Here is a 24,801-nt window from a genome sequence, read left to right on the forward strand (position 1 = left end):
CTTATGAAGAAGGCATTTGATAGGCGTTACTAAAATAACTGTACCAGGCTTATGTTAAAGCGGAGTGTAAGAAATTTCTCCTATTTGTCACCAGCTTCCCATGTGGTCTAGTGGTTAGGATTTGTGGCTTTCACCCACAAGGCCCGGGTTCGATTCCCGGCATGGGAAATACTGTTTTTTCTTTCGTCTTTCACATTGGCACTGCTTTAATCATCATTCACACCTCGTCAAGGACGTTATCCCTATAGATGATGTTGTTCTCAGGTACTGGAGAAGGCACTTCTAAAACTCAAAGCTCCTTGATCTTAGACTCAGTACTTTGGACTTTCCCTAACTCAGTGACTCGACCATGTATGCCGCATGCCTCCTAACTCAAGGGGTGCACTGAACTGGATGCCAACAGGGAAAAGAAGTAGAGGACGTCCGAAAGAGACATGGCGAAGGACCGCAGATAGGACCAGATGGAAAGAACATCTCCTGTTGCACCAACCCTTTATCTATCTACTGTGCTCCTATGAAGAACACCCCCCCCCCCCCCCCCCAATTTTCACTGAGAAGAGCAGGTAAGGCCGACAGGGCAACCCAAATCATTCATTCATTCATTTAGTCAACACTAGTATTAGACTAGTAGTCTCTTTTATGATAATATCTGTCACTGTTAATCGTTACATGCATATCCCCTATCTTGTTTCTACCATGTACATGCCATTAGCCTACGGGCATGAACTTGCAATAAAACTGTTTATTCATTCGCTGTCTTTAACTCATTACTCATGCATTCACTTATTCGTTCGTTCGTTCGTCTGTTTATTCATGCATTCATTCCCAGATTACTAATGACTGACAATGTTTCTCATCATGAATGTTTTATTGCCATAAATCTTGGTTACATAGAGCGGCAAGAGCTGATCTCTGGGTTCCTTCAGTTATAACAAGACGATAGGGTACTACAGACGTTCATGTAGGTAGAATTTGAAGACGTTGTGAAGACTAAATGAAAAGGAACAACGAATGAAGACTCATCCGTGTTGGTAGAGTTCATAGTTATAAAGTTTGAGGTCACGGTTCCAGCACAAGAGAAAGATTCATCATGAATTTTCAGTCGATCTCGCCGACCTCCATCAGATGTAAGGAACAATATTGTAATTTAATCAGGTTAAAGTTTTATCATAGAAAGACGTGAAATTTTAGGGATGGTTGAAGAAGGAACCCTGTTATCTAAGATACAGACTGTGGGCGGGGTATCAGAGAACAATCTTAGAAAAGATACGATGATGTTGGTTTTTATCTTTTAACACAGGGAAGACACCCTGAAATGTTGATCTCTGATATCCCCTTCACGAGCCTCGTCATGGTTAAATGAGGCAAAAGCAGCTAAACTCTATGCAGCTGATCTGCAGTCCCGGCTGGAAGTCCAGGACGCGGTGGGACCATCGTCATTCCGGGGTCCTGTTGGAAAACGGGAAAAACATCTGGTCAAATGTGAGCAACATAAAGACCATAAGAAGACGCTTCTCATTGTTTGTTTTATTCTTGTTTTGTTTTGGAGTTCATATTAAACATACATCACTATGCACAATACGCGTCCTTACCTTTGCTCTTACTGCAGGGTTTTGGCCAGGGTTGCATAATTAAGATGTTCTAAGTAGTTGGAGTACATACTTAACCAAACAACGTGTTTCTCACCTCCGCGCTCTTACTGCCGGCCTTTGGCCTCGTCCTCGTCATACTCCACAGGGTCAATGAACCCGTTGCCGTTGGTGTCCATGGAGGTGAACCAATCAGCGGGCAGGTTGTCGGTGTCCACTTCCCCCTCCAACTTCAGCTTCTCCAGCGCCTCCTGCTTGGACAGCTTCATGTCGTGGTTCGTGTCGGGGTCACTCAACCCGGGGCCATCCATGGCGCTCTCCTTCGGGCCGGTGTCCCCAAACCGGCGGCCGGCTATGGCGCCCTCCTCCGGGGCGGTGTCCTCCTGTTCTCCGCGCAACAGCTCCAGAAGGCTGCGGGCTTCCTCCTCCACACCCCTTGGGAACAAGCAATCAGGTAAGAAGTTAAATATATGTCATGTCACGAGCTTGACATGCACTGGCAAATTTTGGCACCGGGACCACGTTTGCAGACTTCCAGCCTACAGGAACTGTACCCTCTGCGTATGAGGCGTTAAAAAGGTGGGTCACAATCGGAGCGAGGTCCTCTGTAAACTCAGTTAGAATCCAGTTAGGTAAACTGTCGGGCCCGCATGCCTTGGATTTGGCGGACTTCAGAAGGCACTTGACCTCCCCAATGGAGCACAAGTCAGGACATGGGTCCTCGAGTGGTAGGGGGAACATGTAAAGTGGGACACTTTGGCACCATGCCTCAGATGCCATAGATGAATATGTATTGGCCTACGAATGCGGAACCAGTGTTGGGGCATGGCATAAGTATATACCAGACTGACATTAACGGTAATTACTTGTAATACGGTTATAACCTTACCTCTTCCTGTGCCTGCAGCCGCCATTGCAGTTACATCCGAGCCAGTCGCATTGCCCGTATGCACAGTATGGCGTTCCCTGTGATTGGGGGTGATGTTTATTAGTCTTATTTATTTATTTGTTCAGCTGTATACAAACAGCCAGGGCTGCCCAACTAGTCGTAGGCTATTGCCAAGGGCAGAAGAATACATGCATACAAATACAATCGCTGCAATAATCATTGTTAATATAAAATCGCTAGCATTAACTTACATTGTAGAAGCGGTGACAAATCTACATCATATGAATATATATATATATATATATACAATCTGAACACATGGAAAGTCACTTAGCATGAGGTAGTAGATGTACATGTACTGACATAAATTCACAGAGAATGGATCTCCGAGGGAGATCCAGGCTTTGGCTTTGAAGGATGATAATGTGGTAGCTGTTTGTGTTTCAAGTGGAAGATTGTTCCATAACTGAGTGGCTCTGTGGAAGAAGATTTTCTGGGTACGTGCACTTTTGGGAATCGGTATTGACAAGTTGTTTCCGTTTCTAAGAGGGTATATCTAGATTGTATGGCTGATGACCTGGTAGTGGTACGAGGTTGCAGAGGTGGAGTAGGCAGTGTCCATTCCTCAGTTTAAAGAGGGCAATCAGTGTGTGGAATTTGCTGTATTAGTTTAGACATGTTCTTTGTTATCAGACCAACATTAACATAACTCATAACTAGTTAGCTTGTGTTTACACAATCTCTCGCTGGCTGGAGTTATTTACCCCCTCCCGTAGCTGGCGGAAACTGTAGGGCCGGACGCTAGGGGCGAGATTTTAGTTTAGAGGATAACGTTACATGTTTGCACGACAAAACAAAGAAATCACTTATCCATACTGCAGCCTTCGTCATGTCCAGATGACCAATCACAGGCACGTGACGTAAGTAATCGGTCAGAAGGTCAGGACTACTGTGTGAGAGGAATTGAAGAGGCCAGCCTCATCACAACACATCCGTTATTACTGGGAAGAGACCAATGGATGATGTCATGTGTCCGTGATTGGTCATTCTAACATGATGAAGGCTGTGGTACGGAATATTCAAATAGGCTCTTCTATTGTTGTTTTGTCAGCAAAAAGTCTAGATTATTACAAATAACAGATAAGATAAAGATTACATGAGTCCCATCGTTACACTTCCCGGTGAGCCAGAAGGCGTGGCAGCAGACCGAGTCTGCCGGGCCCACCATCAGAACCGTCAGGAGGGCGGTCAGGCCCAGAAGCATCGCCAGCTTGCAGGCCATGGTTCAGTCCTACGGAACAAAAACAACGGACAGAAAATATTTAACGATACTACGTCACCAGCTTATGGCACAGTCCATGGTTACCTGCGGAAGAAAAACAACGGACAGGAGATATCTAATGTACTACATCGTAAGCTTGTAGTCCATGTAGTTTTGCCTAATTTTTTCCCTAATTTCTACCAAGCCGTTCTGGCACAGTTTAGGAGAGACTTAGCTATAACAAATACGACACAGTCGCCGGTGGCTGACATACTCTTACGGTCGATAGGTAATCAATCTTGCCCACACGAGGATTTTCACTAGCCTCCATAGCAGGCTCTCTTGGGCCTTTTTTCGTTTTTCTTTTGCTCATAATAAGCTTTTGCTGGCTATTCCTTTTTGTACTGGGTTGCTTGACCATTGCTTTGGCCCCGTGGTCAACGCTAAACGCGCGAAACGCTACGCGGCATCTCAAACCGCGACCAGACGATTTCCTGGTGTTGGAGTTTTTTGGCTTTGGGAAGACGAGGGCTGTAACATCTAGATTTCGTCGGCTCCAGGAATAGTCCAAAAACGTACGTAAACTAGATCTCCAGGGTTCGTACTTCCGGTGCCGTTAATTTATCACGCAAAAAGCGTTTTGGACTTGATACGTGAGTAGCATGTGAACATCGAAGTATCATTATCAACTTTTGTTTAAGTTTTGTAACACCAGGAGCTCAGAATAAATTATGCATAAACCTCTTGCGGGCAGATACAAAGATGGCGGCCTTCTAACCACGAAAACAACATGCAACATAGTCTCCGCCCTCGAAAACAGGAAGCTCCACCCCCACGTACACGTTCTGGATAAACACCGTTGTTTATCCAGGATCCGTCCTGTTTAAGCCGTTTTCTGGATATCCAGGACGCGTCCTCCTGCTCAGGCCGTTTCCTGGATATCCAGGATTCGGCCTAGTACGAAAATTAGATACTGACGAAAGTTGGATAACAAGGGCAGTGTGGCACTGCACCCATACCACCATAGCAATTAACCTGCTCATTCGAGCGTAGTGCGTACGCATACAGTAGAGTCCGTTACCAAACCACTGGCATGTTCACCATGACAGACGCCTTTGTGTGCTGATAGGTTCAAATGTGTTTTCTACTTGTATCGCATTTCAATGTCTCGGCCGCTCTGTATACCGGCCGAAAAGTATGTTTCGGAACAAAACAATTTTTAAGCCCCGTTAAATTATCAATATTCTGAATCGGACAAGTACGGAGTCATCCGAATGTGTCCGGATGGTGATACCTCGGGTGTCTTCGTTCAAGGCAGTTCCGTGCCATCAGTGCAGGTCTACGTGCTCCAGGTCCCAATGTCACACACTGCAGCCAGCGAGGCGTGGTGACTCTGCACACTCCCATGACCACTCTCTCTCACTTTCCCATGAACAATGCATGACTGGTCTCCGGAACTGCTTCAGGCACATCGTCTTAAAATGTTGAGTTAAAGAAGCACAAACGATGAAAAATGATAACAAACAGGTTCGCAACAGACCTAAGCCAGGTACATGTAGTTGTGCCGAAAAGTAAACCCCAATTTTTCCCTAATGTCTGCCAAGCCGTCCGGGCACATTTCAGGAGAGACGAAAGAAAAAATGACCACTAGTTATAACATGTACAGATACGACACAGTCACCGGTGCCTGCCAAACTCTTACGGTCGATCGGTAAATAATCTTGTCCAATGAACAAACTCGCTATGGCAAAAGTATTTTATCGGACCGCACAACATCCGCCGGCCACTTACAGCTCAGGGCAGCGGAGTCACAGTACATAGACTAGGTACCAGTCGGCGCGAAATCGTAAGACAGCGACTGCCGATGAAAAAGGAAACACGGAGATTTAATGAAATAGGTGGACCAGGTATATCTGCAGTATGTGCTCATGTTGCAGCTCCCAACACAAGTCTTCACAGAAAATACTAGGGGCGCGACATCTCAAACCGCGGTCAGACGATTTACCGTCGTAGAATTTTCTTTGCTTTGGGACAGACGAGGACAATGTGGCCCTGCACTAAGTAGATTGGTTTATTCATTCAATTCAACAAGAATGACAAATTAAAAGCGGTCTTGCAGCCCAAAGGGCTGAATTGCACTGCTTGACAGTCTTTTTGTATGTTATTTTACACAAAAAATATTATAGGATAAGCAAATGCGAAGTATACAACTTATTACAATTTAAAATGCAAAACAATAATACGCAACACCGTCGTTAAAAGTAAATTAGAGCTATTTACAACAACATCATACATTGATGGGCTATGTGTTGATCAAGCGTGCCATATATGGGACGGCGCTGTTTCTATATCGCTCTGTTCTGCAATGAACCAAGTCCAAGTTGTTTGAGGAGCGGGTCTGTCTGCCACTAATACTCTGTCTGTCCGGTGGCAGGAGATGACGGTACTGGCTGGATGTTAGAAGGGACTTAGCAAACTTAAGTGTCAGCTGTGCACTAAGGTATATTTACCAGTGCCACATACAAAGAATAGACAGAAAGTAAAGGTAATATCTTACCTCTCCCTCCGACCGAAGTCAGGTACCCATTTTTACACCTGGGCTAAGTGAGTAAAGTCATGTACAAAAAGTGTATTTCCTAAGGGCGCTAGACTCCGTTGCAGTCTTCGGAACGGGGTTGTTTTTTTGGGGGGGGCGTTGGTCCGCGATTTTCAACGTTGGCTATGATCTATTGTGTCGGCAAAGTGAGTTTGCCGAGGAAGGGAGTTTGCTGTGGTTTTCCCCGTCGTAGGATTTTCAGCGCGGATCCAAATAACCAGTTGTCGTGACCATCGACAAGAACAACCTTTTCTGCCACAAAGCAGCTGAATGCCGTACGACACAAGTACGCCTGTCTTAAGCTGAGCTCGGACGACTTGTTAGTGAGCTCCAAGTGGGGATTTTCGGCCAAAGTACGGTCAATGTCCCGGCGATTACTAGGGATTCGGACGATTTTTAGCAGCTCGTCCGTTGGGATTCAAACATCCGTGTGATGTCAGCTGTGCACCAAAAATGCAGAGAGGATAATAACTCAAACTTTTCCAACTGACACACTGAGCCCAGTCCAATTTGTGACGGTGAAGATTTTCAGAATACTATCGACGCTCGGGCGATTTTGAAATTCGGCGAGCTCCAGCCGATTTAAAAATTCGGCCGGCGTTCGCTTGAGTTTATGATATGACACAGGCTTAAGATTGTTTTCCTTCCATTTGCTGCCGTATACATTTGGTATGTTCCTAGCTATCGCTAGTCAAACATGGTCGCGCCGCTACCAAAAACGTCCCAAACTGAGAAATTACGCCACTATAGGCGGTTTATCGGCTATGCGGGAAAACAAACTCCAAAACAAAACAAAACAAAACAAACGAACAATAATGTTTTTCTTCAATTTGCTGCCTTATACCTATCGCCAGACAAGCGTGGCTGTGCCGTTACCAAAAACGTCCAAAAACTGAGGAATCATGCCGCGATGCGGTTATCGGCTATTCGAAAAAAAAAACTAAAAAAAAAAAACGAACATAACACAATATAAGGTAATTTCTGAATCGTTCCTACCGTATTCCGTACAGTAGATCGAGAAGAACTCGGGTTGCGATATGTTCGGCTTACTGCACCGCACCTGAGACCACCGAAGTCGAAATGTCTTGTCTCTACTTGAAGCCTCTTTTAAAGTGAAAGTATCCCGTCGTCATAGCCACTTTCGTCACGTGATTACCCACCTAGAATGACTCACAGAAATACGAGCTGCATGTACGTGACACGGGGGTTGGTCCTTTTGACTCTTGGATTATTTTTATTGCAGACGAAGCAGGTGCGCCTTTGTTCGTGAATAAAACACACACCTGACAGGTCGCCCTGTCCTAGAACATGGCCACGTACGTCTTGCTGGTTGGTTGCAGTGAGGATTTGGCAACCGAAACATACTTTTCGTCAGATGTCCGTTGGTATCTTTGAGCCCCGTTGATTGCATGGATGGATGGATAGTTCAATGCATGGACTTGTTAACCTAACCTTTCCAAAGGCCCTTCCAACGGCCGTTTTTAATTGGGGTATGACAAAATCAAATAAGAAAGAAAACTGGACAAGAGGGACAAGACATTTTTCACTGTTTTCATTTTTTTACATCATTTCAAAGAACGTACAAGAGAAGAAGAAAAGAAAAAGGGATGTGTCAAGCTACCCACGACAGATTACTTGTCCACCGAGCTCCCACCAACCCACTCCTGCCAACTTGACACATCCAAAATAAAAAAGACATACGAAACGTACAAGACAGACAGTTCATACCAGTAGACTGATACGACTACAGGGAAGCAGGGGATTAAAAGCGCAGTCGCAGTTTTCCCCCATCGACCCTTGCCCACTGCACTGAGCACCACAGAGACATAAACGTTTATAAACGTTGTTTCGTTCAGACGTACTCGTACGAAGTCAAGCTTTATTATTCAGCGGAGGAACTCCTTGATGTATGGGACCATGTCGACGTGAGTCGAAAAGGTCGAAGTACTGCTAACATGGATTAGGGAGGAGGGTTTTCTCAGGAGGTGGGTCATGTCAGACTTTCGAATCAATATGGTTATCAATGGCATCTTGCCAACCTCCTGGAAAATGTAAGATAGATGCTATCAACTACCTCATTGCCGTCACGAGGAAACGCATATGGTCCTCCATGGCGGTGAAGCCCTTCCAACGGCCTCTCTATCATTGCCCAGTTTGAAGGCTTATTAAGACGATGGTACATTCCAGCCGAGTTTTAAAACTCTCTTTTAGGCGTGTGTTACTATATTTGGTCCAACGTATTAAATCTACTCTCTTAGCTCACTATGTTTATCATAAACAAATATATATCACAAATTGCACAAAGAGGAACTTATTTTGTTTTACAAAACATGTTGATTGTGCCAATACCTCATCTGACATAGATTATGTTAATGAGGTAAATTTCATGGGGAAAATGAGGAAAAAGACAAGTCTCCCAGGATGACTGCTCTACCTTGTTTAGAGCATGCCCGTGTCTCTACAAGTAAAAGTGAGGGGAAGGAGGTTGTGTAATTTTCCTTAACGATAAATTCTATCGGGTGAAATTTCGTTCAATGTTACAATTTTCTGTAAGATTCTGAAATGTGCCTTGTTCTTCTATGTCCAATCTTTTGTCCTGTAAAAGTAAGCGTTGTAAATATAATGTATGGAAGAATAGAATATGCATGCACAGAAGAACAAGCTTAGGGCTCAACTCACCGTTGTAGCTCTCAAACCTGGTGTAGAAGATCGCGGGTCGTGGTGTCTACCTGTGGCCTGTGTTTGAAGGAGTGAATGGGCAGACAAGCAACTACCCGATGATAATTGGCACCTGTAGCACCCCCCGAGAAAACAGCCTTTGTTCATGCATGAAACCCAAATGGTCGCTTTACACTACTCACGATCTTGACATATATGGTTGGCACCTGTAGCACGCCCCGGGAAAACAGTCTTTGTTGGTGCATAAAACCCAAGCCCTGCTGTCGGATGCATGGTCATTTGTGATGCGGTCTACCTGGAAACTTGATTTACACAACGGAGGGGGTCCGGATATTGCTTCAAGAAGTTGTTTGAACTTCAGACCAAGCCCGCCCTTTCTTTACCGCTACGTAAGTCCTTCCGACGTAAGCAAACTTTTTGTATGCCTGTCTGTCAGTCTGTATGTCTGTCTCTGAACAGCATAAGTTATGTGTGGATTTTTATGTTATTTGCTTCGTTGGTAAAATGAACCTAGCGGCTTTCCATGGAGCAGGACTTCCAGTTTCCATACCTTCTTTTCCGGACACGTTATAGTCATGATATTTTAATTGGAGCTCTTGGACTGGAGTGACGTACTAGATTTTGAACCAGAGGTTCTTGAGTTACGCTCACTTAAAAAATCTGGACACACAGACAGACAGACGCACATACACACAGACCCACCCTTAACTATATATCCATTTTTCATGGAGATAAAAATAAAGTGCAACCATCACTGAAGCATCAAGCGGTGACGTTCTTTTACCGTTCAACACAGTTTCAACCTGCAACTGTTATGAACAGAAGAATTCAATACAGCCTTTTCAAGTACTGTGACGCACTACTTTATAGCCGAACTACTCCGTTTTGGGGACGGAGGTCGCGGATGAATACTGTGTTCTGCGACCTTCATGGCCAAAATGGTTGCTTTGTACAATGTTCGTCCCTGTAATAATAACTTCGTTGTGTAAGTACTTCTTATGCAAGCCTTATGCAAGCGTGGCCTTGCGGTCCTCAACAGTAGTGCAGAACGCACATTCCGATACTTACTTGCTTATTGCAATAATCAACTATAAACTTCAATTTTGCCACAGTCTCTCCCTTTCAATGATCAGATATGTAACAAGATTGGGGTCAACGTTAAATAGGGCGTAACTCCATATTTATATTACATGAATTACAATGACTATCATTCCTACCTTTGACTGTCCTGCACGTCACATTCCTAGGGAATACCGATGCACGGTTATGGTCGCTCCTGGATGATCTTATGAAGAATGTATTTTGATAGACGTTACTAAAATAATTGTAGCCGGCTTATATTGAAGGGGAGTATAAGGAATCTCTCCTATCCGTTTCCCGGCATGGGAATTACTGTTTTTTCTTTCGTCTTTCACATGGCACTGCTTTAATCATCATTCACGCCTTGGCAAAACATACACCTTTCTCACGCGGCGGCCATGATAGATTTAAAACGAGTTCAAGGTCTCAGAACACAGTTTTTCGGGTATGGGGATTTACATGGTTAAGGACCCCAAAGTGAGGTGGTTCGACGACTCAAAACCTATAGTAGGGTGCAGATACAATTCACAAGAATTTAGTATGTTGAAGTTGAGGGTACAAGCTACAAAATATCTGAAGATGAGCATAGATTTGCCGGCTCGTTTTTCTATAACAGACACTTTGATTTGACCCCCATCGGAGGTCATGGAACTGCAGGCGGCGAACAGGAAGTGCCGGTAACATATCAAGGCGCAAATTCCCGCCAGCCGAAAAAGCGACGTAATCCAACTTATACAGTATGAACACCGATGTATTCCTCTACTATTCACCACAGATTCCACCTCACTGTCGTGCACGGAAGAATAAATACGGCCTTTGCAAGTACCGCGATGCACTATTTTAACCCGAACTACTTTTGGGGACGGGGGTCGCGGATAAATACTGTGTTATGAGACCTTAAGCCAACTTGACATTGGATTTCTTTACGTTCATACAATAAAACTAGTCAAGATACAAAACCGTACCAAATTTTAGAGCAGAAATCCAAATGGTTCCTGAGATATGGCCAACTTTGCACTTCGGCGCCTAGCACAGGTGTCGGCACTGTACAAGGACTATCTGAGGTGCCGCTAATTGCTCTCATTATCTCAACAAACTTGATATTCTGGTTGACTTTTTCTGTTATAAGGAGCTTGCCAGACCACATTCTACCGTTCTGAGTGATTGGGGTTGGGGGTTTGTCTTTTTTAGGGCGGAAAAAGGGGGGGGGGAGTAGAGCGGGCTTTAGACCGCACTAAGTCCTATACTTAAGCATAGGGAACGGTCTAGGCGGCCGTTGCCATGGTAACGGCGGGTCAGACGGTAACGAAAATGTTACAGTTCAAGTCAGCCGAGGTCAATTACTAACATATCGGTCAAATTTAATGTGCTTGTCCGTCCCTGGGGAATTCACGCTGTGGATGAATGAGGCAAACAAAAGACTGTCCATCATAATAAGTAGTTCAACCAATGATAGCATGGGAATTAGAAAATTGACCAATAAGATAATGGCTGCATGGTCCGTCAAATATTTGCATTATTATGTTTTTATTTTGCATCTCTTAAGGGAATATGGGATCAGTACGCGAGTCTAAATTGCTACATATTTCACTGAATAACACTGGTTATAATATTTATTATTTGATCTTATATTGTGAAAATTTGTGTGGTCTAGGGAAAAACTAAATGGCAGCTGATTTTAGAAATAAGTTTTGTTTGTTTGCCTCATTGACCTCGTCTTCAATCTATGATGGCCGACGCTTGAGAAAGGTGTATTATCCCTATAGGTGATGTTGGTCTCGTCTGTTCATTCATTCATTCATTCATTCATTCATTCATTCATTCATTCATTCATTCATTCATTCATTCATTCATTCATTCATGTGAACAGATTACTAATCACTGACAAGGTTTCTCATCATCATGTTTTATTGCCATAAATCTTGGTTACATAGAGCGGCAAGAGCTGATCTCTAGGTTCCTTCGGTTACAACAAGACGAAAGGGTACTACAGACGTTCATGTAGGTAGAATTTGAAGAACTTGTGAAGACGAAATGAAAAGGAACAACGAATGAAGACTTATCCGTGTTGGTAGAGTTCATAGTTATAAAGTCTGAGGTTTGTTCCAGCACAAGGGAAACACTCCCAATGAATTTTCAGTCGATCTCACCGACCTTCATCAGATGTCGAAAATGAACAACATTGTGATTTAATCAGGTAAAAGTTTTATCATAGAAAGACGTGAAGTTTTAGGAATAGTTGATGTAGGAACCCTGTTAACTATGGTACAGGCTTTGAGCGGGGTATCAGAGAACAATCTTAGAAAAGATACGAGGATGTTGGTTTTTATCTTTCACCACAGGGAAGACCCCCTGAAATGTTGATCTCTGATATCCCCTCACGAGCCTCGTCATGGTTACATGAGGCAAAAGCAGCTAAACTCTATGCAGCTGGTCTGCAGTCCCGGCTGGAAGTCCAGGACGCGGTGGGACCATCATCATTCCGGGGTCCTGTTGGATAACGGGGAAAACAGCTGGTCAAAGGTGAGCAACATAAAGGAGAAGATGGTTGGTTTTGTTTTGTTTTATTTTGTTTTGTTGAGTGGAACAATTGATACACTGGTTGATCAATACCATATAAAAGAGAGAGGACTCTACTGTCACGAGAGCCCTGTACTGCCACGGTCACATTTCCAAACCGGGACCCGGCCGAGCTGTTTGTGGGAACGAAAAGTACGATCTAAGACAACAAAACACACAAAATGTAAGAAAGATTAGTCTTTAGATACATTTTAGTTCCCGCAAACTGCCCGGCCGGACCCCGGGTGGAAAATGTGACCCTGACGTAACCCGCATGATGAAGGTGAAGGGTCAATAACTTTCCTGAGCCTGCTGAAAATGTCTGCTGTAGACATAAGTCTCCTTAGCAGGTTCTACGACTCTTTTCCTCGGTTAGTTGTTGCCATCCTCTAGTCTACAGAACCTGGCTTTAGATCTGATCTGCCATCAGAAATAAAGGCTGACTCCTAGAGCCTGCTGATCAGGTATGTAGTTGTTCTGAATACAAGTTTCTCACCTCCGCTCTTACTGACGTTTTTTAGCCTCGTCCTCATCATACTCTTCAGGGTCAATGAACCCGTTGCCGTTGGTGTCCATGGAGGTGAACCAATCAGCGGGCAGGTTGTCGATGTCCACGTCCTCCATCTGCTTCAGCATCTCCAGCATCTCCAGCGCCTCCTGCTTAGACAGCTTCATGTCCTGGTCCGTGTCGTGGTCGCCGAACCCGCGGCCGGCCAGGGCGCTCTCCTTCGGGCCAGTGTCCTCCTGTTCCCCGCGCAGCAGCTCCAGAAGGCCGAGGGCATCCTCAGCCACACCCCTTGGGAACAATCATTAGTAAGTAGTAAGTATTGATAATACTAGTATATATATATATATATATATATATATATATATATATACTGGTCTTATACTTGTCCTGGTCCTGGTCCGCGCCGTGGTCGGCGAACCCGCAGCCGGCCAGGGTTCTCATCTTCGGGCCGCTGCCCAAGTTCCTCCATCAGCCGGCCAAGTCCGAGAGATTCGGCGGACATATCCCTTGTGAACAATCAGGTGAGTCACCGATCAGGGTGTGCGTAAACTGCCCTACCTACAACTTATGTCCCTGTGGAGTATTTTGTACGAGTCAGTAGAAATGATATTTGCTTGTGATGTTTTTTCCTTCTAACACAGGAATACTGTTTTTATTATAACTACAGGAGATGTTGGCCGGATTCTGGCTGGTGCCTTGACGGAAATAGTAGGGTAAGATATAGGTTACCATTCCTGTTCACGAACTGATTTAAAAGAGAGAGCATGTCCAGCCCAGCAGATATACAGCTAACGACACTAATAAAATAGTTTTTACTTAAACACCGGACTGACATTAAAATGGTAGTTCTGTTTTCCCCGGTAGGAAAAAAACATATCATTTTTGCTGGCGTGTTCTTTCTCTTTCTTCGTCTTCTGTCAAACGAAACAGATATAGGGTGACCCCCAGTTTTTTACTTGCACATAATACTATAAGTGATGATAATAAGTGATAACAAGTGAGCCTAATGCTATAGTAGAATGATATGTTAATGCAAGCAGTTTTTTTTACTTACATATAACACTATAGGACAAGCCTTACGGATATTCTTGTGTGTGAATAGCTTGATAAAAGGGAAAACACTCTAGTTAATCTCGACTAACCTCTTACTTTGCCTGCAACCCCTCTCGCAGTTACATCCTTTACTGTCGCAAGGCCCCTTTCCGCAGAAGGGCCTTCCCTGTGTTTTTGGGGTACCTTAGTTTAGACATATTATCTGATATCAAAGATAAACATTCACATTACATATAACTAGTGGATAAAGAATAACATGAACGCTCGTCGCTATGATTTAATTTATTTTCTGACACAACAAGTCATCCACATTAATGTAGCCTTCGTCACCTTCAAATGACCAACGTAAATGACGTCAGTAATCGGTCAGAGGCCCGGGACTACCACGTGAAAGGAATTGAAGAGCCCATCCACATAAGTTATCACGGGAAGAGGGATAAAGTTCGGGTACCTTTGACCCATCAATGACGTCACGTGTCCATGTTTGGTCAATCTGATATGACGATGGCTGTCGTTTGGATCACTGGAAGTAAGAATAGACATCAAACTCTTGCTGGTTACCACAGCAGAAGAATATATTTACCTCAGAGATCATTGTGTTATCGGCACAGAAACATCGTTTCAGCCACATCCCGCCGGCGCACCTTACATGAGGGCAACAGACGGAGTCTGCCGGGTGCACCATCAGCACCACCAGGACGGCGGACAGGCCCAGGAACATCGCCAACTTGTGGGCCATCATCACCTACCGAACAAAATTCGAGCCACTTAATACTGCAGATTTTCGGGCATCAACAATGCGGTGAGGATTGGTGAGGGGAAATTATGTGAGCCCCCGTAAGGCTAACGTCACATTTCCACAAAGGGGATGGCCGGATAGACTGCAAGTCTTCGGACGGGGCTGGGTAGTTTTTTTTTTGGTGGGGGGGGGGGGGGGGTTGGTTCCCGATTTTCAACGTTGGCTAGGTTCTCTTGTGCCGGGAAAGGGAGTTTGCCGAGGAAGGGAGTTTGCTGTGGAAGGGAGTTTGCCGTGATAGCGAGTTTCCCCCCGTCCCGAACGGCAAACACCATCTCTCGTCAAACTCCCTTTCCCAGCACATGAGAACCTAGCCATCGTTGAAAATCGCAAACCAACGCCATAATAAAAGACAACAAGAACACAAAACGTACCAAAGATAGTTCAACAGCTTGCCTTTGCATATTTCTTGGCTTTAATTTTTCGTTTCCGCAAATAGCCCGGCCGGGCCCTGGGTATGAAATGTGACGTAGGCCTAATTAGTAAGATGACATTCAAGATATGGCAGAACAAGCTGTCTGCAAGGATCTACGTGAATGTTTTCAGCCACAGGACAGCTGGATTTTGTACAATACATACACAAATGTTCCAAGACTAGCCTCCATTTGCGTCCGTAAACACTTCGTACGAGAAATGTAAGGACGTGCCAGTCGGCAACCGGTGTAAAAAAAAGGACCAGTGCATGGTGGTCAATTTCGTATCATCGTCAATTTCTGCAGATACATGTATGTACGTCTGTCTTCGACTTAGTCAGATCACAATGCACGCAAGATTCTGGACACTCCGTGAACACTAATAATAATCTTTATTGCATGTTCATGCCCGTAGGCTAAATGCACAAAGGACCACATGTGGTCTAATTGATGAAAAGGAAGAACTAAACTCCTCAACAATATACATTGCTTGATGGTTGAGTAACAACTGTGCCTCTGTCGTGTTGGAATGTTAAGCCGCTAGCAGGTCAAAGTGTTGTGCCGGTGAGAAAAGCACTTCACACATATTTCCTCACTCACTCAAAATGCAAGTTGAAGACTCTTATATAAACCCACCAAACGTGTCATCTCAAGTACATCTATACATAAACTCAAAGTCAAAAGGGATACGGTCAAAGCTCTGACGTGGTAGCGCACTACAAAAAACAGGACGAAAGGGTTTCGAGGGTTCAAAGCTGAGTTTACTTTCTCTTGATTATGAAATGTGACTGAAAAACGATGCTCATGGTATTGATTTTTTATCGCAAACAGATGGATCGGATTTTTGTACGCTCTCCCTTATCGTTTGCCTCCTGCTAGAAAGCGACTATCATGCGATTTTTACATATTAGCCGACCTTGGTATGATGGGAGTAAATTTTCAGGCGAAAAAAATCTTTACTTTGAAGCGATTTTGAAACTCAGCGACCTTCTGATGGTCACCAAATACGGCGGTAGGTCATCGACAGTGTGAAAAGAAAATGACTGCTAGCTAGGGGTGGGTACGGGTACAGAAAATTCAGGTTCGGTTCAGGTCCAGAGGATCAGTTTCAGTTCCGGACCTGAACCTAAACCTTATTGTCTGTAAAAAGTTGTGAATTGGTGATAGTCAAAAAATGGTCCATTTCTCTACAAAGGAATCTACTTCGTGGAGTATCCGACTTCTGGTGTTTGTAATCATCTCTTCATGTACACAAGTCTACAACTGCCTCTGTACGTTTGACTGTAGAAACTTGGTAGACATGACTGCAATCTCTAATCTACTTCACTCTTGTTATTATTTTAGGCCAGTGCTAGCTATATATAGCAAATAAGCCACAGTCAGCAGTGGCTGGTATTCTTACTGTCAATCGATATCGGTAATTAAGCCCCGTCACAAATTAATTGGTCTATCGCAAAATTCCTGTTTAAGTTATTATTTTAGTTTAAGTTAATAATATTAGAGTAAAATATTGTTCATAACTGTCCATTGTCACTTGCATATCTACTATGTTTATACCATGTACTTGCAATTAGCCCAAATAAACATCTTTGTACATTATTTTCAGCGTGCCCGTCCACTGAACACATGCACAGAAATTGAATTTGATCCAAATATTGGACATTTACCAGGTTAGTCGATTCTCACTTCGTCCATGTCTAAGAGATGCTACCATCTCATGGGGGATATATAACCATTAGTGTTGGATAGACGTCGCCCGAGGGCCGTCCGATTTGTGACTGGGCAGATTTTCAGCGAAAAATACTATCGACGCTCGGGCGATTTTGATTCGTTGAGCTCCAGCCGATCTTCAAATTCGGCCGGCGTTCGGTTGAATTGTGACGCAGGCTTAAAGAATCTTGTCCACACGAGAGTTTTTACCAGAACTACTCAATGAACAAACTCGCTATGGCAAATGGCTCACAACGTCCGCCGGCCAGTTCCTACCCCAGACAGCGGAGTTACACAGATCAGGTACCAATCGGCGCGAAATCGTAAGACAGCGACTGCCGATGAGGAAGGAACAGACGGGGATCTCATGACACAAGTGGTATATCTACAGTATGTGCTTATGCTGCAGTTATCTAAACCTCCTTGCAGCTCCAAACACAAGTCATCACGAAAAGACGAGGGGCTCGCCACGCTACGTGACATCTCAAACCGCGGTCAGACGATTTACTGTCGTAGGATTTGTCTTTGCTTTGGGACAGACGAGGGCAGTGTGGCACTGCACTCAAGATATATTCAACAGTGCCACAAGGTAGTATCTTACCTCTTCGACCGAAGTCAGGTACCCATTTTTACACCTGGTTGAATTGAGAAATGTCGTGTTAAGTGCCTTCCCAAGGGCACAGCGTCAGGGGCACAGCAGGTATCGAACTCGGCACCTCTAGATTCCGAGCCGAACACTCTACCAGTTACGCCACAAGCCAGACACGACGTCACGACGTAAGAGTTTTAGCGCGGGCCCGAAAGAACCAATTTCCCGACCATCGACAACGTTTCCAAAATCATAACCAGTTGCTTGAGTAATTGCTATTTGGCGGATCTTGCTACCTTGATGTGTAACCTTCATCGAAGTAGAATTATCTCACCTTCGTTAGTCGATATGGTCACAGTCTCGGTTCTCGGGGTGTAGAACTAGTCAGCTGTTTTGAAGTCTGGGTGTTTGCCTGGCTAGAAATGCCTTCAGTTTAAAAGTTACCCGGTCTTATACTGGGCGTGTCGGTTCCAGGTGCGTCGTTAAGCCCCCTTTACAAATGAAGAATTCAGCTCGTCTGGGCGTGACTGCGCACTCCCAAATCCGTTGGATTCCGTAGGATTTTGTACGAAGGCGGTACTTACCACTTACGGATCCCTAAAAATTGTCCACGTTTTTGCACGTAGAGAGCACGCAGTTGCACGTACGGCGGGCTGTGCCCGTATCCCCCTGTCACATTATCTACAATCTTCGGGCGTATCGATGGAAGATCGGCCGTATTTATGATCGACAGAGGGTTGCGCGTTTTTTTCACCTGAAAACCGCCCCTGTCACCTATAAGCCATACTTTGTATCTTGTACAGCTGTTGTGCAATAAAGTTATTATTATAAGTGAGGCTCGGGCTATTACCGCAGAATCGTCGTCCGATCGATTATCGCCAAATGTGACAGGGGTATAAGCTTAACTTGCAAACACTTCAGATGCGGCACTCATGAACGAAAGGAAAAACACAAAAACGTCGGGTATCAAATAAACAGACTTTTGTTTGTCACTGGAAGACCAACTCCATTGCGCGAGTTGGTTAATCAATCTTTATAGTTTTGTTGCACCGTAAAATTACATACATCATAACATACGAAGTGCAGGCTATACCTAGGTCCAAACCGGGGCTCGATGCGACCAGTCAGCTTTCGGGAACGACAAATATGATATAAAAGACACCAAAATACACAAAATGGAAAAAAAGCTTATTAGGCATTATTCATGATTATTTTTAGGTATACATTACTTATCTATTTTTTTTGTTTCCTGCAACAGCCTGGCCGAGCCCCGGTGTGGAAATGTGACGTTAGCCTAGAGAGGTCTGTGATGTTTTGACTAAATTCTATGTACGAATTCGTCCGAATTGTGTTATACCCCCCTCACATTATATACGATCTTCGGACGTACTTCGCGATCGCAGGAAGGTCGGCTGATTTTAAGATCTTAAGATGGTCTTGCGTATTTTTCGCCCAGAAACTGTGCCCCTCACATATAAGCGAGGCTCGGGCGATCGACGGTGAATAAATCTATGATAATGAACCTCCCATGACCTCTTGCACGCGGACAATTTAACACAAAACGTTCCTCAAAAAAGGCAAGAGATCAATAAATGTTGCTTATTTTTTGTCGGAATCTTTTTAACCAATTAATGGAATGCGCGGGCATAATAGAAATGACACAAGAAAGGAAAGTGTGTCGCAATGCCAGCCTACATACTACCACAGGGTCCACAATGTTAGAATTACCCTCACATTCCCAGAAATTCAATATTTGTAAACAAACGGAAGTCGGGCGAACGTCGCCCGAACGTTGCCCGACTGACGGGCGTTCGCCATCCGATTTGAGCTCGATGATTAATAACTATGTCTGTGCTCGCCTATCGGTCTTCAATCGTTGGATTGACGCAAGACTGTTGACCGATACCCTTGCGAGGTACGCACGATTTGCACGCACGATCTGCGACTCGATAACGAGCTCTGCGATCTCAGAGATCTTCTGCGACTTGTCGCTAATGTTAAGAACATGTTTCGCTGCGCCGCGACCATCGTACGACCCTTGAAAATCGCCGGCGATCCCTAAAAATCGCAAGATGATTGTGAGAACACCGGACGTCTTACTCACGAAAATGTCATTTAGAGCTCGTAGACTAGTCTTCCGATCGATTTTCGCCTAATGTGAGGGGGGTATTAGCGATTCGTCGTGAGATCTCGGCCGTCTTCACAGGAACCAGCCTCGCGCCACTAGTCAAGTCTAAGTGCACCAGGTCCTGTCTTCTCATGCTGCAGCCGGTGGGGCATGAAGATACTAGACACTCCCATAATCCACTGGTTCAAAATGCCTTGGTCAAGGCATGTTGGAATGTTGAGTCCACCCCTCATTACAACTTTTGCAGCCCCATCAACAATATGATATGACTAAATGAACGGCCGCGTCGCTGGTCACAGGAAATCCTTTAGGCACATCGTGTTGAATGTCGATCCAACAGACAATGAACAACGAACAATGAAAAGCTTAACAAACATGTTCCCAACAAAACAAAACCAGGTACATGTAGTTGTACATAGTGCCCGAAGGTAGGTTTTTTTCTAATTTCCGCACAGGATAGACCAGACGATGCTCTGAATGCGCATCTGCGACCTCGGGTAATCTCTAGATAGATGGCAAGTGCGTTAAGCTTAAAGATGACACAATAACCAACAAATGAACAAACTCGTTTCACCACTGCGTTGTGGTAAAAACGAACAATGCAACATTCTAACAAACAGCTTCATAACAAACCATGAGGGTGTGTGTGGATCAGACATATCAGTCCGGTCTTATGCAGATTTCTACCTTGCGTACAAATCAGGTGTGTTTAGCCTAAAAGCGGTTTGACAAGATGCCAGTGAGGTGACCGTGTTTGTTGTCAAAGCATTGCTATAAATCTTGGACAAACTTTGAGTCGTGCCACGCCGGTAATTCTTTAGCGCGGTTATCCAGATAAACAGTTCCCAGATATGCCAACTACAGGATGGAAGGATTACTTGCTTTTCTGTTGTTAATTTTTTTTACTGCGGAAGGACCAGATGTCGCCACAGACCTGTTTTTCTTCCTTCCTTACTATCAAACTGCGCACCTTTTGTGGGGTAGTGTGGCGCAATCGGCAGGCTATTCTCAACCCACAGGTTCTGGGTTCGAATCCGTCAATGTGCCACCGAACTTTTCCCCTGGGAAAGGTACTTTCCTCACTTGATGAAAATGAGTACCTAGCTTCGGATAGGACGTTCAATGGAGGTCCCGTGTTTGAGGAGAGCCACACCTCAATTTTTGCATATATTATGTAAAACAGTTCCTCATTTGCATGTTCGGCATCTGCTTATGTTCCACCTATCATAAATTACATGTGTTACATTTCTTTAAATCTACTTATGGACATATTTATCATTAGAAACAACTTTGCCTATGCTTTGCCTTTGTATTTGCCTATGGTATCCTGACGTCTCTACTGTACTGTCTAAACAATCCAGGTTCTCTTCTCTTTTTCAGTCCCCTGGTAACTTCACAATGACACTACAGACTTCTTCGTATTTCCTTGTCTGTTAAAACCTCTCCTTAATTAGAGATAAACCCAAAGGCTGTATCCTTTACCCGCAGCAACAGTGCTCTAAATATCTCTTGCACACTTGAAAATGCATTTTGGTTGGCGCAGCGTAATTTTAAATCCACCTACACGCTTAAGTATTTATTTCTTGATAGGATAAAACTAGGGGGGGACACTATTTTGCAAAAATGCAGTTTTTGATGAAATACGCCCATAGAAATATGGAGACGGTCCATCTGAATATGAAAATGTAAAAATTTTGAAAATAATTGATTGCTAACCCCCCTGTACATGCCCCCTGAAGTTTTTAAGTTGACAATGTACTAAACTAGTATAACGCTATACTACCAAACATGCTTAATGCCTTAGAAATTGTACTTTGGCATCCTTGGCAGAATATTTGACTTCAGGAGAGATCATTGTGGATATCTGAACCTCCAAATGTATTTCCCATGCAAATATGGACTATTCCAAATCACCCCCATGGCAAAAATGGACTGATCCAAACTAAAAATTGGACGAAATGGGCTGCAGGACAATTTGTATTCATTTCTACCAATTTTTACACTCAATCGCACAGAGGCAGTTAGCCTTGTAGGATTTTAAAACGCCAGTGGTACTCAAATACTCTGCAAAACAGATTTCTTTGTAGCGAAATGGACCATTGTTTTGAGTATCACAAGTTTTCACATACTGAATCAGGTCCAGGTTCAGGTCCGGACCTCTGGACCTGAACCAAACCTGCATGAACCTGAATTTTCTGTACCGTTTACTCACCCCTATTAGGCACCCCTGTAGTTACATGTAACTTATGTTTTATCCTATCAAGAAATAAATACGTATGCATGTAGGTGGGGGAAAGTTGTGTTCCAACTGAAAAATTTCTGGTTGCCCACTGCGCTACCTGGATTTAAAATTACGACTTACGTTGCGCCAACCAAAATGCATTTTCAAGTGTGCAAGTGGGTATATCGAGCACTGTTGCTGGAGGTAAAGGATGCAGCCTTTGGGTTTATCTCTAAGGAGATGTTCCAACAGACAAGGAAATACGAAGTCTATAGTGCCATTGTCCAAGTGGTAAACACAATTAACAATCTGAAGTGGTACTGAAAAAGAGAAGAGAACCTGCCATGGATCGTTTAGACAGTACAGTAGAGAAGTCAGGAAAGGATGCAGGATACCAGAGAGTCTGATAGCTTGGAAGAGAAATGAAGAGGAGCTTAAGAAGCAAGGACTCAATGGGAAAGAGATTGCAAACATTGCTGTTGATTGGAAGAGAGACAAATACCTACTACAAATCCTGAAAACCCAACATGGATCTTTCACATCAGCAGCAGAAGTTGATATGTATAATGTAAGTGTAAAGCTGGCCCAACTCAAGAACACAGCCCTGTCACTACCGATAACCACAAAAACTCCATCTGCGGTCAACCTAAAATTGTACTTGAACAATGTTACACGCCATTGACACCATCAATGAGTATAAATTTGACTATGGTTCTTTTGATTCTGTTGTAAATAGATGTACCAATAAAACATTGTTGAAATTCAGTATCGCAGGTATCTTGCTTACCGTTGAATGACAGATATTAGGGCTCGAATACTACCTGTTTATGCAGGTTAGTGTAGGTAAAATTGGAGCTGTGTAGGTATTTCTGGTGTCTACCTGCACCTAACCTGCACTCGTCCATGTAATGGATATATACAGGTTAGTGCAGGTAAAATTGGAGCTGTGTAGGTATTTCTGGTGTCTACCTGCACCTAACCTGCACTGGTCCATGTAATGGGTATATACAGGTTAGTGCAGGTAAAATTGGAGCTGTGCAGGTTAGTGCAGGTAAAATTGGAGCTGTGCAGGTATTTTTTATGTCTACCTGCACCTAACATGCACTGGTCCCAAATACTAGGTTTTTATACATAAACGTTATATGATGTAGGTGTACGTGGATTGTTATTAGCTGCATTGAATGTTACCACTATCACCTATATTAAGTAATATTCTGTAGAAAAGAAAAGATAGCAATGGTTCCTGAACAATTTTAGTATGAACTATACTTCCAAAATTCAGAGTGGTACAGGTAAAATTTGTCTGGCGCAGGCTATTTTCAATGTTACCTGCACCAGTGCAGGTATGCAGAAAAAGTATCTCGAGCCTTGGATATAGTATGTACATTGTACAGGAGAGTTTAGTAGTAGACAGAACAGTCAACTGTTGCTTTTCTGTCCGTTCTTCTCGACACACATACAAAAACACTGGTTTTAAGCTTGGCAAAAAAACTGTGTTTTTGTAACCTTGAAACAATGTTTCTTTTTGAAGTTGCCCAATTCCTTGGCATCGACTTTCTGAAAGTTTTACCACTATTCTTGTGAAGCTAAAGACACTCTGTAGTTGATTTGGGTACTCTTTGTTATTCTCAGCACTTGTCGAATTACTGCCCTACCGTGATTTCCCTGTTTTCGGCCAAATAATGGAAATTCGCCCCAATATTTGCTGCCCTGTTGCCATGGCAACCAAGAATATTAAGCCAAAACCTGATAGAAAAGTATCTTGGAGTGTAATGTATCATTTAATTACACAAAATGTGCAAAAAGAACTGAAGTAATGCAGTCAGTGCTTGCAGACCTTAGCAACGTCACACAAGTACATGGCGAGGGGGTATCCAAACTTCAGGGGGTATGTACAGGGGGGTTAGAGTTTTACAATTGCCTAATTTTTGTGATTTCTGTGTTTATATAGATCATCTCCATATTTAAGGATGCGTATTTCAAAAAGTTTGTACTAATGTCCCCCCCTAATAAAACGTAAGTTACATGTAACTACAGGGGTGCCTAATAGGGGTGGGTAACGGTGCAGAAAATTCTGAGGTCCAGGTCCGGTTAGGACCAGAGGATCAGGTCCAGGTCCGGACCAGAACCTGGACCTGATTCAGTATGTGAAAACTTGTGATACTCAAAGCAATGGTCCATTTCGCTACAAGGAAATCTGTTTTGTGGAGTATTTGACTACCACTGTCGTTTTAAAATCCTACAAGGCTAACTGCCTCTGTGCGATTGACTGCAAACATTGGTAGAAATGACTACAGACTATACTATACTATGTACTTCACTCTTGTTATTTCATTCGTCGTACAGGTAAGCCTCAAAACGTGTGAATTCCTGATAATATAATCTGTTTATTTTCCAATTGGTCCAACATCCTGTCCACCGATTTTTTTCAGGTCCGGTTTTTCCGGCCCGGTCCAATACGAAAAACCTATTTTGTGCATTGAAATATGTTTGTATCTCTCTGCTAATGGATGAAAATAAAGCCTCTAAAGCCTCTAAAAACCTATTTTGTACCGGTACACCGTCCCGGTACCCACCCTTAAGTTACAGTACATGATTTCAAAATTTGTAGAGCAATCAAAAAGAATAGAATCTAAGTCATAGAATTCTATGTGACCACAGGTTTTGCCCATTCTATGATATTGTAGCCCATTTCGTCCAATTTTGAGTTTGGATAAGTCCACTTTTGCC

General features: G+C 43.7%; 2 protein-coding genes and 1 non-coding gene across 4 annotated transcripts; 1 reads left to right on the forward strand and 2 right to left on the reverse strand.

Moving 5' to 3' along the window:
- The first annotated feature begins 96 nt into the window (after window positions 1-96).
- On the forward strand, window positions 97-168 carry Trnae-uuc. Its single transcript has one exon. It is a non-coding gene; the product is annotated as a tRNA-Glu (tRNA).
- A 1,119-nt stretch (window positions 169-1,287) lies between these two features.
- LOC118418440 lies at window positions 1,288-9,171 on the reverse strand. 2 transcript variants are annotated; one of them, XM_035824337.1, is made up of 5 exons: window positions 9,015-9,171; window positions 3,635-3,769; window positions 2,479-2,555; window positions 1,687-2,024; window positions 1,288-1,449 (listed from the first exon to the last, which is right to left on the reverse strand). In XM_035824337.1, the coding sequence occupies exons 2-4, from the start codon at window positions 3,758-3,760 to the stop codon at window positions 1,697-1,699; spliced, it is 531 nt and encodes a 176-aa protein (XP_035680230.1). In that variant the 5' UTR covers window positions 3,761-3,769; window positions 9,015-9,171; the 3' UTR covers window positions 1,288-1,449; window positions 1,687-1,696. The 2 variants fall into 2 exon arrangements, with proteins under 2 accessions (XP_035680230.1, XP_035680231.1); XM_035824338.1 differs by lacking the exon at window positions 9,015-9,171 and adding an exon at window positions 7,332-7,488.
- A 2,813-nt stretch (window positions 9,172-11,984) lies between these two features.
- On the reverse strand, window positions 11,985-14,953 carry LOC118417419. Its single transcript, XM_035822978.1, has 4 exons — window positions 14,798-14,953; window positions 14,304-14,380; window positions 13,150-13,449; window positions 11,985-12,584 (listed from the first exon to the last, which is right to left on the reverse strand). Exons 1-3 carry the CDS (start codon window positions 14,951-14,953, stop codon window positions 13,158-13,160), a joined length of 525 nt encoding a protein of 174 aa, XP_035678871.1. The 3' UTR covers window positions 11,985-12,584; window positions 13,150-13,157.
- Between the last annotated feature and the right edge of the window lie 9,848 nt (window positions 14,954-24,801).

Source organism: Branchiostoma floridae, chromosome 6, assembly GCF_000003815.2.
Source record: "Branchiostoma floridae strain S238N-H82 chromosome 6, Bfl_VNyyK, whole genome shotgun sequence".
Lineage (NCBI taxonomy): Eukaryota > Metazoa > Chordata > Leptocardii > Amphioxiformes > Branchiostomatidae > Branchiostoma > Branchiostoma floridae.

Excerpts from the sequence above, each read along its gene's own strand:
- LOC118418440 (XM_035824337.1), bottom strand. The coding sequence starts at position 3,760 with ATGGCCTGCAAGCTGGCGATGCTTCTGGGCCTGACCGCCCTCCTGACG. Across the intron at positions 2,556-3,634 it reads AGTGTAACGATGGGACTCAT|GGAACGCCATACTGTGCATA; the intron begins GTAATCTTTATC and ends CCCCAATCACAG. Across the intron at positions 2,025-2,478 it reads GGCTGCAGGCACAGGAAGAG|GGGTGTGGAGGAGGAAGCCC; the intron begins GTAAGGTTATAA and ends CTTGTTCCCAAG.
- LOC118417419 (XM_035822978.1), bottom strand. The coding sequence starts at position 14,953 with ATGGCCCACAAGTTGGCGATGTTCCTGGGCCTGTCCGCCGTCCTGGTG. Across the intron at positions 14,381-14,797 it reads ATAACACAATGATCTCTGAG|GGAAGGCCCTTCTGCGGAAA; the intron begins GTAAATATATTC and ends CCAAAAACACAG. Across the intron at positions 13,450-14,303 it reads GGTTGCAGGCAAAGTAAGAG|GGGTGTGGCTGAGGATGCCC; the intron begins GTTAGTCGAGAT and ends ATTGTTCCCAAG.